The 16,503-nt window shown below is 43.2% G+C and overlaps 1 protein-coding gene across 1 annotated transcript in view; it reads right to left on the bottom strand.

Moving 5' to 3' along the window:
- Positions 1-6,496: 6,496 nt before the first annotated feature.
- Positions 6,497-16,503, bottom strand: part of LOC138768744 (uncharacterized) — a 103,799-nt gene continuing 93,792 nt past the window's right edge. Inside the window, exons 95-111 of the mRNA XM_069946698.1 lie at positions 15,889-15,918; positions 14,564-14,669; positions 13,752-13,850; positions 13,539-13,567; positions 13,272-13,374; positions 12,163-12,176; positions 11,567-11,584; positions 11,324-11,423; positions 10,414-10,451; positions 10,210-10,315; positions 9,856-9,954; positions 9,745-9,764; positions 9,577-9,612; positions 9,373-9,478; positions 8,952-9,044; positions 7,848-7,918; positions 6,497-7,079 (exon numbers count right to left, since the gene is read on the bottom strand). Of these exons, the coding sequence (XP_069802799.1) occupies positions 6,813-7,079; positions 7,848-7,918; positions 8,952-9,044; positions 9,373-9,478; positions 9,577-9,612; positions 9,745-9,764; positions 9,856-9,954; positions 10,210-10,315; positions 10,414-10,451; positions 11,324-11,423; positions 11,567-11,584; positions 12,163-12,176; positions 13,272-13,374; positions 13,539-13,567; positions 13,752-13,850; positions 14,564-14,669; positions 15,889-15,918 (1,335 nt within the window). The 3' untranslated portion in view covers positions 6,497-6,812. The remainder of the gene's footprint in view (positions 7,080-7,847; positions 7,919-8,951; positions 9,045-9,372; positions 9,479-9,576; positions 9,613-9,744; positions 9,765-9,855; positions 9,955-10,209; positions 10,316-10,413; positions 10,452-11,323; positions 11,424-11,566; positions 11,585-12,162; positions 12,177-13,271; positions 13,375-13,538; positions 13,568-13,751; positions 13,851-14,563; positions 14,670-15,888; positions 15,919-16,503) is intronic.

Below are 16,503 nucleotides of genomic sequence, written 5' to 3'. Positions count from 1 at the left end.
CATTGTGGGTGTGCACTAGGGCTGGGCGATATTGACCTAAATCAATATCGCGGTTTATCGCACATGTAGCCGCGGTAACGATAATTCAACGATAATTATGACACGCCCCTTTTGCAAACCACACCCACTTGCCGTGCCAAAATGACGACATTTTGATTAAAAAAAGTAAAAAAGAACTCACTGAGCAGCAACCCGTGGTTAGTCTATTATCATTATTATTAGTCATTATTAGGGGACCTGGTCATGTATATACAGGTATACAGCCTCTACAGGATGTGTATACACAGGGGGTCACATAGGGATTGTTGTGTATGACTATACGGGGGTGGGAGGGGGGGGTGGCTAGGGGTGTATTACTATACAGGAGGTACATAGGGATGGGGGTACGGATCTATACATGGGAGTGCATATGGATAGAGATGTATGACTATACAGGGGGGGATAAGGGTGTATGACTATACAGGGGGGGCACATAGGGATAGGGGTGTATGACTATACAGGGGGGGCATAGGGATGGGGGTACGGGTCTATACATGGGAGTGCATATGGATAGAGCTGTATGACTATACAGGGGGGGGGGATAGGGATAGGGGTGTATGACTATACAGGGGGGGCACATAGGGATAGGGGTGTATGACTATACAGGGGGGGACGGATTGGGGTGTATGACTATACAGGGGGGGACGGATTGGGGTGTATGACTATATAGGGGGGGACGGATTGGGGTGTATGACTATATAGGGGGGGACGGATTGGGGTGTATGACTATATAGGGGGGGACGGATTGGGGTGTATGACTATATAGGGGTGTATTACTGTACAAGGAGCACAGGGAGGTGTATGCTGGGACCTGTAGTCCCCTCAGTACAGGGCTGTAACATAGGAGGAATAATGGGCTGCAGCAGGCAGGATGCCACACACAGCAATGTCTCCTATAACTTATCCTGCCTGCTGCAGCCCATTATTCCTCCTATGTTACAGTCCTGTACTGTACTACAGGAAAGCCGCTGCCAAGTGCTGCTGTGACATGGCCGCGTCCCTGCACACACAGGACAACATGTGCAGCGCTCGCCGGCCGGGTGTGTGTGTGTGTGTCCCGGGCCAGTCCGATCCGATCGCCCCCACACCCGGCCGGCGCGGCCATGTCACAGCAGCACTTGGCGGCGGCTTTCCTGTAGTCACCTCAGTGTGCAGGGACGCCGGACCGGACGGGTGGTGGGCGCTTTGGCAGGACAGGTGCGGTGGGACGGAGCCTCGGACCGGACGGGTGGTGGGCGCTTTGGCAGGACAGGTGCGGTGGGACGGAGCCTCGGACCGGACGGGTGGGTAGGGCGGACAGGTGCGCGGACCGGACGGGCGGTCGCTTGGGGAGGGGGAAGGGGGGAGCATTCTCACCTGGACCCTGCTGCTGCTCCTCCACCTCCCGCTGATACCAGCGCTAGTGCCGGGCCGCTCGTGTGTGTGCGGGGGGCACTGACAGGACGGGCGCAGGGACACAGAAATACAAAAATACCGCAAATACCGTCCTGGCCAAGTTGAAGTCGGTTAACCGACGCCAGTGACGGTATCGGTATTTTTGCGGTATACCGCCCAGCCCTAGTGTGCACCCCCGGCCAGATTAAGGATGCCTAGGAAATAGGGCTTTTTTTTATTATGCCCCTTAAAAGGGGTATTCTGAGTTAAAGTGTCACTGTCCTTTGTAAAAACCTTTGACATGTCATAGAGACATATCAAAAGTTTTAATTGGTCCAGGTCTGAGTATTCACACCTGTACCGATCGGGAGATAGAGCGGGGAGAGAACCACGCTGCAGCGCGTCCTCTCTCTGCTCCGTTTGAGAAAAAATACACAAGCTCATTCTTCCGATCGGTAGGGGTCTAAATACTCAGACCCAGACCAATCAAAACTTTTGACATATCTCTATGACATATCAAAGGTTTTTACAAACGACAGTGACACTTTAAAGTAATCTACCCTCTATCCACAGCATGCACTTCATTCTTGAGGTACATGCTACATGCGTGTAATGCTTTCCAAAAAATATTGTATGATAAAGACATAAAAGTATATGACCATAGCCTAAGCTAGTAAGGAAAATGCTTCGAAATTCCTTTGCTGCCATCTAGTGTACAAATAATGTATTACAGTAGGTAGCATAGCTCTATTTTAAAGTGATACTGTCACCCCTCCTTACTGTCACTTTAATTCATCAATTAAGAGTGTCACCTAGGCGGTGCTTTGTGGAAATGGGGCCCTATCTCCTGGCTGGGAAAACGGCCCAACTGTTACAAAGACCCGCCTAGGTGACACTGTCTACTAATGAAATAAAGCGATTTTGGAACAAATAGATAACGCAAACAAGTGTTATACAGGTGTGGTACCCCGCTGTGTGGCTCAGCCAGTCACTTGCTAGATGATGAAGTGTAACACCACTCCTGTGGTGTTGGTTGGGGGATAGCTTAGCCAGATGTTAGGTTGTCGTGACGCCATTGCCGGTTGGGCACACAGGTATGGTGGCACACCTGCTTTTATTTTAGAGAGGCTGGCTATACCCTTTCCCCTATGGTGACCTGCCGGTTGTGAGGGGGTCCCTTGGGTGCTTATCAGGGTGGTCCGGAGTGGAGTTGTGACCCACCCAGACTATCGATACCGCCACCAACAGAAAGGAAGATGACCCAAGCAAGGTGTTGTTACTGTGTAGGTGCTGATATGAGAATCACTGAGTCCTGTTACAATAAATAAACTCTTCTTTACTGCAGGAATACTTGATACAGAGATATGCAATGGATTTCTGACTTAATAATAAACTCTGGACTTGACTGACAAGACTCGTGCCGACAGCTTGAGAGGTAGAATAGCTGTGCTGACTTGGTTGCGTGTGGAGAAATAGAGAAAGTTCAGAGAAGTAGAGAGGAAGATGTCCAAAGAGTCCCAACCCAATGTAGTACTGTGCTCTGCCGGAACTTTAGAAGTAAAATAAGTAGAATATTTGAGAATAGATAGAATACTTGTGCCTATGTTTTGACTCCTTGGTCTCTGCACCACCTATTGCCCACCAGTGTCCAGCGACCCATCATAGAGGGTGACACAAGCCACAGACCTTGTTACCTGAGTTGAGCAGAGTAGTCAGAATTTTCTGGTTACACCCGCAATGTGACATAGAGTACGTAGGCTTCTAGCAACTTTGCTCTATCCGGATAAGTTGCTCTGTTATAGTGTTATAGGATACCGTCCTGCACCTTTAGACTTGTTCTCGGCATTGGGCTGGGATGATCCCTAACTTGTTCTCTCTGAGAAACGAGTGTCCTTGTCTCCCATGTGTGTCTGCTCACTATAACACCTTAGACTACACTCATAATAGGCCAGGGCACAATTTGGCTGCTGTAGGGACTGTTCTGGCTTGTGTCCTCTCCACTCAACAATATGACTAAGACTCACTAACACTTCCTCTCCTCAATGTGACTACCTCCTACATGGTATGTAATACGTGCTGTGAGTGGGTGAGAAGAGAGTGTAAGAGAAGAAAGAAGAAAAGAGATAGGTAGAAAAGAAAGAAACTGCCCCCTGCCCCCCCTTCTCACATAGATAATTCCTTATACCCCCACCCCTATCTCTTACTAACTACTCTATATGTCCCCTCTGTCCCAAACTGCTCTTTATGCCCTCTCTCTATCAGACTTGCCCTCGTATCCTTTCTCTCACAGACAGCTCCTTATACTCCCTTTCCTACAGACTGCCCATTAACGCCTTGCTTAATTGTAGCGACTCACTACAGCCGTCCCAGCATGTCTTCAGGTGAAGGAATACAATATATCAGACAAGGTAGACTGGGTCAACAGTATATATTATATTATACTAGTGAAATATAAGGAATAGCAGCAATGTCAGCGGGTCTCTTCTGCCTACCAGACTCCAGCTGTCTGTTCTACTGTCTGTTCATATTGTATTCTGTATATGTAATGTGCATACATGTGACTAAGTATATAGTAATGTGTGCAGACATAAACTGTATAGTCAGAATATATGTTGCCATATACAGAGGGCCCCGGGAGAAGCTTACTAGGGAGTCGTATATTAGGTATTATTTTGCCACCTTCTCTGCCACCACTGAGTGCATTGTGGGTACGGGAGGTTACTGTATTTAATAAGCGTTGGGAAAGTGAACTCTGAAGGATGATGGTAACTGCTGGTGTAGTATCCCAGTACAGGGGTCACTAACTTGTTTACCGCCCGACAGAAAGAAACTTCTATCAAGTGTCACACCAAGAGCAGGAGTGAATTTACGCTCCAGCCACTAGGTGTCTCACTCTCCCCTGTGCACAGCTGCAGTGTATAAAGTTTAGCTTTATATTTATTTGTTGTTTTGACCAATCACAGGTGCAAGACTCTCTACCACCCTTTTTCTCTACTTTTCTCAGAAGAGAGAGAGAACCTGTTTCCCTTGAGAGAGACTAAGACAACTAGTATGAAGTGCTAAGCCCTTAGAGGTGGCGTAACCATGAACTGGGGCAACCCTTGTCTTTGTCATGGATCTTCTGAGTCTGGACAGTCCCCCCCATAGAGGAAAAGGATGAGGGACTGATCCCCAGTAAGACAAAGTTGCTAAGTGCCGAAAAATCTTACTGACAGAGCTTGTCTACTTGGGGAAATCTTCAGTGGGAGCTCTACCTTGAGATAGAGACTTAGGACTCGTACTATCCAACCTGGTGGTCTCCGATCTGGCTGGGCAGAAGGCGGTCATGTATGCAAAGTCCATATATATATATATGCAAGTATGAGGATTTTTTCTTTTAAGTGTCTACACTACAATTCCGTCACGGGCCCTTACACTACCCTGTCTACACTCAGTCTTAACCTTCTACTTCACTTCATCCTGAGGTCTACCTCAACCACTGGCTATTTTTTGCACTAGCACCTGTGAGCAGTTCTGTTACTGTATTTTACACAAGCAGAAAGAGAGGCAGCTAAGAGACAGTAAGAGACCTCACCCCAGGGCTTTATACACATTTTAGGCTGCTACTACAACTTTCATGCTGCTGCCTTTCAGGCTGTGCTCAAAGACAGTGCAGGATCTCCTCCTCTATGTTTGAAGACCTCGTAGACATTAGGCTCGGCTCACCAGCTTTGGGAGAACTGAAAATTACACAGCTAGTGGTGTTTATGGAACTGCTGGAAGTCCTGTAGTCTTGCCGGGTGTTTAAATGTGCAGGATGCCTCTTTAAGAGAATGATGGTCATGCTTTAATATGCCAACGATATTCAAGCGGCACCACTCAATGATATATGATTTGGAGCCAGCAGATACTCTCCGACAGGGCCGTTTCTGCCATGAGGCGGAATGAGTATTCCGCCTCAGGCGGCAGATTTTGCGCCCCTGCAGCGGCCGGCAGACAGCAGCCCTGCAGCCGCTCACCTGTCCTGACGCAGCTGTCCCGTCGCCAACGCTCACCGCTGTCTTCCCGGCCCTGCAGCCGCTCACCTGTCCTGCCGCAGCTGTCCCATCGCCAACGCTCACCGCTGTCCCGCGCCGTCAGCCAGCAGCTGTCATCGCCCTCCAGCGAGTCATGAGTGCCCGGGGTCAGTGGGGGCATCACGGCCCCTGCTGACCCCGGGCACTCACGACTCGCTGAAGGGCGATGACAGCTGCTGGCTGACGGCGCGGGAGCATGGAAGGGAACAGCGGTGAGCGTTGGAGGCAGGACAACCCATCGGCGGCAGGACAGGTGAGCGGCTGCAGGGCCGGGAAGACAGCGGTGAGCGGTGGTATGCAAATCTGGTGCGAGAGGAAGTCATGCCTCCTCCCCACCTTGCTGCCCCCCCTCCCCCAGCTCGACCATCAGATGAGGGGGTGATCAGTAAGAAGGGGTGATTCTGCACCTTCTTCCTGGCACACGCCAGAGGCATAGCCTATATAAATGTCCCCCTTGGTGTTAATCTAATCTGTTACTTTATGCCTCAACATTATGAGGCAGAACCAGAAAGACCAGAGTAAAGAAAGTCACAAAACGAGAAAATTATAAGAATATCTTTTATTTTGGAAATCAAAGAAATTCACACATCTGCTCTAATGGCTGTAGAATAGCCGTAACTACCGATCAAAAACCTTTTTGTTTTGCTCTAGTCCCCACCTCCAACAGATCCAATTGCAATTGTACAAGTGTCTTATGTACTGTACTTTATATTTAAATACTATGTAATATACTTTATTTTTTTACAAATGTCCTTCATTTTCAATTCATCCTTCATTGTTAACTTGTTTCAGTAAGACATTAGTTCAAGGGGATTTCCAGGATTAGATAAACATAGCCGCTCTCTTCCAAAAAACAGCACCACACATGTCTCCAGGTTGCGGTGGGTATTACAGCTTAGCCCCATTCACTTGAATGAAGCTGATCTACAATATCACATCCAACCACAGGGGTGATGCTTTTTGTGGATGAAAGCAATGATGTCCTTCTAATCTTGTACAAGCCCATGATAGTCAATGGGATGAGTGAACATGACCCTGTTATACACACAATAGTAACTGATAAGTAGAAAGTGAGATATTACATCAAACTATATGGTCTATTTGGTTGGTTTTGTCAGTAGGTAAAGACGGTTTTAAAATAGCAACGGTAAAGAATTGTTTACAGCATGTTATACTATGAGCAAAAATGATGGATTTCACGACGTTGGGGGGGGGGGGATAAGGGGAATCTTACAAAATAAAACAGAGCTTAGATCAGCAACTTTGGTAAAAATTTCTTCACTTTAATTGCAATAATTACACACTCTAAATTTGGTTTCTAATTTCATCATTTGACGTCAGTGTTTACCCGCTCCCGATTTCCCCACTACCGCTACCGCTGCCGCTGCCACTTCCAGATCCGCTACCGTCATCATGACCACATTCCTCGCACCCACAGTGAACTGCTTCATATACGGTTAGGGGGGTCTTTGTGCCATCTGTGCAAGGCAACTCGAAAGTCTTGGCAATGTATTTTGTTGCAGAACAGCAGCGGCAATGGTTGACTGGAATCCAAAAGTTGGAATAGCCGGTCTTGGAGTGACAGTATCCACTACAAGTTGATAATATTACCTGAATGGAAAAAGTGGAAAATCGGAAAATCGGTTCAGTACAAACATTAGATTAATAATATTATACTGTTATCAATAATAATCACTGCCAGTATAGTAATTTCAAGGGGATTTCCCGGTGACTAACTTAGGACTAGGCTAAATAAAAAAAACATTACGAGTACTAAACTTCCTAGATTCCCCTGTCAATAGTACCCAGGCTTGCTGCACTTTCTGATTTCTGACTCAGCGCGAGGACGTGCCCACATAGCAAAACAAATCCCATACACTGGTACAGTGGTGATCCACCTTACCCGCCTCAAGTGGGCCAAATTTACACATAAAAATGAGTCCCCAAACTGATCACATGACACAAAAAACATAAAACAGTGGACAAATTAGTTACTATATATAATGCTGTTGGCACAATCTTTCTGTTCTTGACCCTGACTTGCCCTGTCTCACCGCCTCCCATTGGTTTTTTCTAGTCCACTGGGCCAGCCACTTCACTTCACCATTACCCGTTTTGGGAAGTAATGACATTTCATAGTTTCACTGCTCTTACAGTAAAGAATAAACATTCATGTTGGTGTGGAATCATTTTCCTCTACATGTAGAGAATGGCACCTGGTTATAGAAACAGTTTAAATGTATATAAGCCCAATTTTGACAAACTTTCTGGGTACTTCAGTCCACCCATTGCATTTATTACTCTGCTCGCCTGTCTATGAATGTTACATTGAATAAAGTGCTCATCCTTGTACACAATAATAATAATAATAATACTTACATTGGCACTGCATTCTCCTGATGTTAGTTTCACATGGCTGGGAACAGCGTGACATTCATCCTTCTTCTTCACTGTGAATGGAAATGAAGCATAATGTGAGTATTGGAGAGGGAGGACCAGCAGTCAATAATACAATAGCACATCATTTCAGTGGGGGGTCGGTAAAAGAAAAGTCGTTGATGCCCTCTTTGACACTCATATGTAGTAATACAACAAATGGATAGGGGCTGCCTTGAGAATAAGTCAGTAGTATGCATTCTACAAATCATGCATTTGTTAATATGTAAGTTGGAGGTGGTGGCTGTATAGGTTGGCTATAGACAATGGATAATTGTGGGAAGTCTTGAGTCAAGAGTGTATGAGGTGGTATGAGTGCGACACGTGAAGAAGGGTTCTCCTTCTTTTTTTTTTCTTTCTCTTTTTTTTTTTCTCTCCCCCACGTGCATAGCCCGGGGATGGGTGGTTGGGGGTTGGGTGGGATGTGGTTACTTTTTCTTTGGGTCAGGGTTAAGTTAGAAGTATAAGAATCTGCACTTTGTATGTGATGTTGATGGTTTTACTCTGTCTAGACTTTGGAAAATAATAAAATCTAATCAAGAGTGACGTACTCGGCTCTTTCGTCGCTCCATAGGAATAAACAGAGTCACGGGTCACATGCCGACCCGGGGCTCTATTCATAATAGAGCCAGCCCAGGTCCGATACAGAGATTGGGCCAGAATACCCATTTAATAGGAGGACTTACATATCCCTCTTCAACCTAAAAGTGCGGGACACCTAGGGGGAAATTATAGAGGAGAGGTAAGGACGGTGCTTGAAAGTGAGGAACCTAAGATGTTTGTACAGTAGGTCCTGTTGTGGCTGAAAGAAATCATCATGTGAGCCACTGGATGTAGCTGCACTATAATCACTCAAATGGTCTATAGTGGTAATGATAGCGACATGGTGTACCTGAACTATTAGGTAGTATGTGGCAGTTTCCTAAGTAACATTATTTGAATTGGGCAGGGGGCTTTTTGAGATTTGCCTTTTTAGCCGAATTACCTAAAATAGAATTAAATTTGAAATAGAAAAATTGTCACACTTCTTCTTTCCCAAGTACTTACCACACTTGAGTTTGGGACAGCACTGGTTATTCTGTGGCACAGTAACTAGTCGCTCATCTTGGTCACATGTTGGCACGCTATCGCATTTACATTCTGTATAAAAAGAGAAATATTTTATTTTAATTATTTGCTGCACAGAATTATGGTACAAATTCTAGATTCCCGGATGAATAATTAGACTTTTTGCTCATTAGTTTCTCTTTGTCAAAGTCATCTCCTACAAGGCAGTAAGATTTATGCTGATGGCACTATAGCTGTGTACTAAGCATTTCCATACTGCAATGGCGGCCAATTCTACTAATTCCTTGGAAACCCTTGGAAAAAATTCAGTTCTGATAGAAAACCTCTACACCATTCAGAATGGGCAGCTCAGGAACCACCGCACACTGTGAATTCTATTATCCTGGTCATTGACACTCACCGCATGTCTGGACTGGACAGCAAGGGTCCGATGGGTTAATCCTTGACACCAGATGTTCGTATGGTTTGCAGGTCTTCTTATGGCAGACTTTGTCCTTGCAGGGATCCTGTACAAAAAAAGTCACAATGCTCCCGTATTATTACCACTGCTTATACTGTCTGTAATGAGATGTAGTTGGGAGTATGTCTGGTTGGCTTCACTTACCACAGTTGTGGTTTTGATGATCACCGTCGTAGTTTCCTGTAAAAAAAATAGAAGACAATGCAAATCAAGTAAAATGCAGAGGACAGTCAATCATTTGCACCATCTAGCGCCAAATGTATCATATTATTGTGCAATGTATGTATGATAAGTCTAAAAATCAGTACTTACCGGAGGAGGAGGAGGGGGGGCTGCAATAGGAAAAAAAATTGTTGTCAGTTGTCAGAGTTAGCCTATGTATTTTATATAGATAAAAGTTGATGAGTTCTGTATGGTACTTACGGCATGTATAGGTTGGACAACACTGGGTGTCTGTATTGTAGTCCATGATTGGGTTTAGTCCACCAGCACAATCAGGTATTGGACTGCATGGTTGGCACTCTGTAAGATCAATGGAATAAACCATTTATAGATTAATTGTAGTTTAACGCATCACCCTCAAACAACCAACCTATGGTCTAAAGTAGTAGTAGGAGGAGGAGTCCGTAACTTGTATCTGCCCAATGTTGTCAAACTACAACATCCAGCATGCTTTAAAAGTAGAAGTTGTAGTTTCACAAGAAATGGAGTCACTTGGAAGCTACTAGTATGGATAAAGTATTATGCCTCATTGGTAGACAGTATAAAGTAGCATACCGCATTTAAAAGCTTGACAGCAATGGTTCTCCCATCTGATAAACTTGGGGACTTGTCCATCCTTGGTGCATTCTGGCAATGGACACTCAACGTCTTTGCAGCTGGGCTGCAATTATATAGATATATAGATATGGACATTAACTATTCAATCATAGTCAAATCTTATATGACATGATTCACTAGGAGTCAGTGGCTTTTACTTACCAGGGTTGTGATGGGAGGACTGGGTGTTGTTGGGGGTTCTGTGGGCAAAAAAAATAACAAAATTACAAAAAATAACAAAAAGGTCAGGAAATTTGTGGGTCTGTAAAGATATTTGCCTTCAATATTTGTAAAAATCAAAAATTTATACAAAAACATACTGAGAATTTAGACAGAGGGGCCAATATGAGTGATGGCAATCTGTATACACTGAGGAATATGTTGGCGCTATAGAAATGAATGTAACAAATATATAGATCATTAAGCACACTAGTACATTGTTTATGTAAGTACAGAATAGAGAACAGCACCTCTCATGTCTATTGGATGTGCCTGGTATTGCAGTTTGGCCCCATTTATTTAAAAGGCACACAACTGTACACCGGACTGTTATTAGGGTGACCGGTTCTATTCAAGATGTTTAAAGGGGTACGCTGGCGAAAATCTTTTTCTTTTAAATAAACTGGTTTCAGAAAGTTAAATAGATTTGTAATTTACTTCTATTTAGAAAATAAAATCTTCCAGTACTTATCAGCTGCCGTATGTCCTGAAGGAAGGGGTGTATTCTTTTCAGTGTGACACAGTGCCCTCTACTGCCTACTCTGTCCATGTCAGGAACTGAGCAGTAGAGGTTTTCTATGGGGATTTGCTGCTGCTCTGGACAGTTCCTGACATGGACAAAGGGGGCAGCAGAGAGCACTGTGTCAGACTGAAAAGAAAACAACATTTTCTGCAGGACATAAAGCAGCTGATAAGTACTGGAAGACTTGAGATTTTTAAATAGAAGTAAATTACAAATCTGTATAACTTTCTGAAACCGGTTGATTTGAAAGAAAAAGATTTTCGCTGGATAACGTCTTTAATATGCTTATAAATGTAAATGCCAATGTGCATCAATTTAGAAGTTACTTACCGCATACGTAGACGGGGCAGCAGTCACCCGGGGGATAGTGCCCTATCGCTATTTCACCTTCAGCACAGTCAGCTGGAGGACAGCCGGACATCTCACAAGGCTGTTAGGTAAAGAAAGCCAAATAGTCACATTAGTAATGGGATAACACCAGCACTAACACTATGTACTGCTCAATGTCTGGCTGATTGTAGACAGGCAGGTAGTGTCACGTAGTAAGTACTAAATAAAGTGTAGGAAACTTACTGTGGTAACTGGTGGAATCTGTAAAATAAAAGGCAAAAATGTTAAATGACATAAAAAATATATATAGTAATTAGACAACATAATCCTTGTTAGCTAGCCTGGAAAATTTTAAATGATATAAAGATGAATAATCGGAAAAGGTAACCCTTGTTAGCTAGCACATAAGAGTACTTCCTCTATATCTCCTTCCTAGGTCGTATTGTTTAAACGATACTGAACAGGCTTTTTTTTTGTCTTCGCTCAATTATTGTACTTATTAATTTTTAAAAATAAATAACACACAAAAATCCAGAAAACAGGAACAATAAATATAGCTTAAAAAAAGAGGACATGTATATTTTAATATAAACAAGAGAAAAAACCCTAATATAGATAGTAGAAAAGACACGGGAGCATCAGATTTTTTTATATAAAAAATAAGCCGAACGTCTTAAACCTGGTGCAACAAATATATATACGACCATGTGGTCAAATAATCATTTATAAAAAAAAAATTTAAAAAAGGAAAAGAGGAAAAATAAAAAGTATTGCATAGGAGAGAGGAAACACATAGGACAATAGGGAAGGAATATATAAAAAGGAGTGTGGATACTTACTGTAGGTATTGGATCTATAAAAGAAAAAAAAAATACAGCAAAATGCCATTAATCACAATGATTTATATTTCTATGATTTCTATTTCTATCATAAATACAGACTGAAATAAACTATGTTAAAGGGGTACTCCAGGCAGATCTTTTTTTTTTTAAACCGTAATTTACTTCTATTAAAAAATCCCATACTTATCAGCTGCTGTATGTCCTGCAGGAAGTGGTGTATTCTTTCCAGTCTGACACAGTGCTCTCTGCTGCCACCTCTGTCTATGACAGGAACTGTCCAGATTAGCAGTACATCACAATAGAAAACCTCTCCTGCCCTGGACAGTTCCTGACATGGACAGAGGTGGCAGCACTGTGTCATACTGGAAAGAAAACACCACTTCCTGCAGGACATACAGCAGCTGAATGGTACTGGAAGACTTGAGATTTTTAAACAGAAGTAAATTACAAATCTGTATAACTTTCTGAAACCAGTTTGAAAGAAAAAGATTTTCACTGGATAACCCCTTTAATATGCTAATAAATGTAAATGCCAATGTGCTACAATTTACTGGACGATTTACAATTACATAATTCCCATTTTTTAAATACAAACTAAATAAAGTATAAATGTATATATATTGGTTTTTAGACTTAAAAATGACCCACTGTGATGAGGAGATATGGCCGTGGAGACTACCGTGCCGTATTTCTGTATCATCTAATTCCGACAATGTAAGTTTATGAGGCCTCATTGTCAGAATTGGGAGTGGATGACATGGCCGCTGTGCTCTCTCCCTGTCTATATCTCCTAATAGCAATGAGACCTGCTGCGATCAGTAACTTTTGGCACGCCTAATGACTATTTAAGCATGCCTCTTATGTATTTGCCATACCCATACCCTCATTATGCATAGATGAGGGATTACAGACAATCCCTGAGATATTGCTGCTCCCTGTATGTGATTACTTGGATCAACATTGATTGTTGAAAATAAAAATCTACATATCTACAAATCTACATGCCACATATAACTTTACTCTATCACCCCCTGCTCCCTCCCCAACACACCTTCATGACTACAGTCCCCTCCATCACATGGAGATAGGAATGGATACTGACTTACCGCACACATAGACCTTGCAGCATGGGTCATATATCTTAACTTCAACCAGATTAGAATGAGCATTACAAGTTGGGACTTTGCAGATAACACCCTCACATTCATCCTGTATAAGAACCAGATACAGGTTTTGAATATCATATTACATTGCATGAATAGTTCCTTATAGGAGCATATCTGTATCCTGTGCCCCATTCATAGAATACACTAATAGTCACTAATGGGACATATAGTAATGGGACAACTACTGGTGACGGTGGGAAGTCATACCTTTGGTGGTGTAGGCGTGGGTTCTGGTACTGTTGACAAAATACAAGATTGCTTTATGTTAATTTTATGTTGATCGTTACATAATATATATATATATATATATATATATATATATATATATATATATAATTCTAGTTTCTGGTGCTGACAAATATACAGTCAATACCATGGATGGGGAAGTGCCTTATGATCAGGGTTCCTATGATTACTTACAGCATATATATTCTGGACAGCAGAAGAGCTCGGGGTCTTGGATTCTCATTGGTGGTCTGCCATCTTTACACTCAGGAAGAGGATCGCATGCTCTGCATTCTGCAACAAAAAGCGATATAAACTTCTCCATAAACTACAGCAGACATGACATTTCCTTCCCATTATACTGATATCTAGTTAGAATCAAAGTGTATAGTAATGTTTATCATGAACGGCTATTGATATCATTCTAATGTCATGGACATGCAAAGTGTCCATCATACAAGCAGTTTTCCCATAGCTTAAACCTGTCACCATGAAAATGTTATCTAAGCTATTAGCATCATGTTATAGAGCTTAAGGAGCTGAGCAGATTGATATATGTCTTCATGGAAAAAGATTCAGTATAACTTGTAATTTATTGATAGAAATCTCTGATGTTTCCATGGTAAAGAGTCCAGACCATTGAATGACCCCGCCCACTGGACTCCTTATCACAGAATGAGCAGGGATTTAAATTGACATGTTACAACTTATACTAAATCTTTTCCCAGAAAGATATATATCAATCTGCTCAGCTCCTCCTGCTCTATAACATGATGGCGATAAATTAGATAACATTGTCTTGATGACAGGTTCCCTTTAACATGAAGCTGTAGCATGGGAACACTTCCCTAAAATAATGGTATTGTAGCTGGTGATTACTATATGTAGGCTTTCCTTTCAAGCTTTATGGCAGCCCGTATGTTGTGAATAAAGATCTTACAGTGGCCACCTCAGTATATACTATAATGCTTTATCCCATCACTTATATTGTGGGTCATGACACTCACCGCATGTCAAGTGAGGACAGCAGAGATCAGGTGAAGGGAGGATCTGGGTAACAGCCCCCTCCTTGGTACATTGCACAGATTTGCACAGTGTTTTATTACACTCATCCTGTAATACATTATATAAGCAGCGTCATTATATGTTCATCATACAGCTTTCTTGTCATTATACAAAGTCTCCAAATCTTAGCTGCCACTGTCTCTTTTGATTCCCTATTGATTCCTAAAGAAATAACTTATATTATGTCTTAGAGTTTAATAGGTAGCTTATTCATTTAGGGTTCTATCATAGATAGCGACGTAGGGGTGTGTTCACATGACAGTCAGCAGTCCAGAGATATAATGGGCTAAAGCGAATGTACCATCAGGTACATTCCCTTTAATATTACCTATGTATAGAACGCCCCGGCGCGGGGAAACTGGTGCTGTGTAATAGAGGAGTGGGAGTTTCCTCCCATTGGGGGTGGGCCGGCCCGCCTCCAGTGCTTCAGCCCCAGCCCGGTACCTGTGGATAGAATGGCGCCTTACACAGGAACAGGGCCGCTGTTCAGAAAACGGACTGCGGCACCGGCCGTTCTATGCAGAGATAATATTAACCTAATGGTACATTCGCTTTAATACTGAGGATAAGCAATGGAAACAGCCATGATGATACGGTCATGTCATAAGACATAACATAAAGCAACTAGGCCTCAGTCCAGCGGCCAGTGGCAGCACAGGGCTTGTCCGGGTAAGTGCCAGGGCCCACCGCACCTCCAGGGGTCCACAGAGGGAGAGGGGCCCGGTGTTCTGATGTTCAGCCTGCTCACTGTAGTGCAGAGTGAGCACTGAACATCAGAAGACTGAGACGGAGCAGGACCTGGCAGTGTCCTGCAGAGCGAGGGGGATGAAGGACCTGATCACATGACCCGCAGGTCCTCAATACAACTGTGTGGAGATTGGTCAGGCAGAGAGGAGGGAGAAGACTGAGATGTAAGTACTGTCTTAGTGGTGTCTCAAGTCATTATGCACAGTGCATGGATGGAAGAATGGCTCGCTGAGGCTCTGACGCCCAAAGACCCACAAAAACCTGGAGCCGGCTCTGCCTCACCCCTAATACAATCTATGCAGAATTGACTCCAATGCGCTGCAGAATCTGTTGGCGCTATACAAATAAATATTATTATTTTTATTATTATCTAGTGGACTATAAAGCAGAGATTTCTCTTCTTGAACTATAATACAAACACCCTAAAAGTTTTATCAATGTTGCGGGGAAAAAAAACTAATACCACAAGGATGTTTTCCATGTTTAAGTTTGAGTCATGTTTCCCACTAATGTAACTTACCAGAGGGGGAGATGTGATGATGATAGGAGTCTACGGGAAAATGGAAAGATTGATTAATACGTGCTAATTAGAGATGAGCGAACCGGGTTCGGGTTCGAGTCGATCCGAACCCGAACGTTCGGCATTTGATTAGCTGGGGCTGCTGAACTTGGATAAAGCTCCAAGGTTGTCTGGAAAACATGGATACAGCCAATGACTATATCCATGATTTCCACATAGCCTTAGGGCTTTATCCAACTTCAGCAGCCACCGCTAATCAAATGCCGAAAGTTCGGGTTCGGATGGACTCCAGCATGCTTGAGGTTCGCTCATCTCTTGTGCTAATGACTATGGATACAGAATTGGAGTTGTACATCTTTATATTGTAGTTGATGTTACTTGTATGTGTTTCTATGAAAGTTAAAAGAGAACTGAATGAACAGTCACATCTGGAGATGAGCGAACTTGAGTACGTTGGGTAATCTATAATCAGCATTTGATTACCGGTGGCTGAAGAGGTTGGATGAAGCCCTAAGGCTGCTTGGAAAACATAGGTTGTATCCATGTTCTCCAGGCAGCCTTAGGGCTTCATCCAACCTCTTCAGCCACCAGTAATTAAATGCTGATTATAGATTA

The sequence above is a fragment of the Dendropsophus ebraccatus genome, chromosome 12 (genome assembly GCF_027789765.1).
Source record: "Dendropsophus ebraccatus isolate aDenEbr1 chromosome 12, aDenEbr1.pat, whole genome shotgun sequence".
NCBI classification, from domain to species: domain Eukaryota; kingdom Metazoa; phylum Chordata; class Amphibia; order Anura; family Hylidae; genus Dendropsophus; species Dendropsophus ebraccatus.
This window is presented reverse-complemented; position numbering and strand designations above follow the sequence as displayed.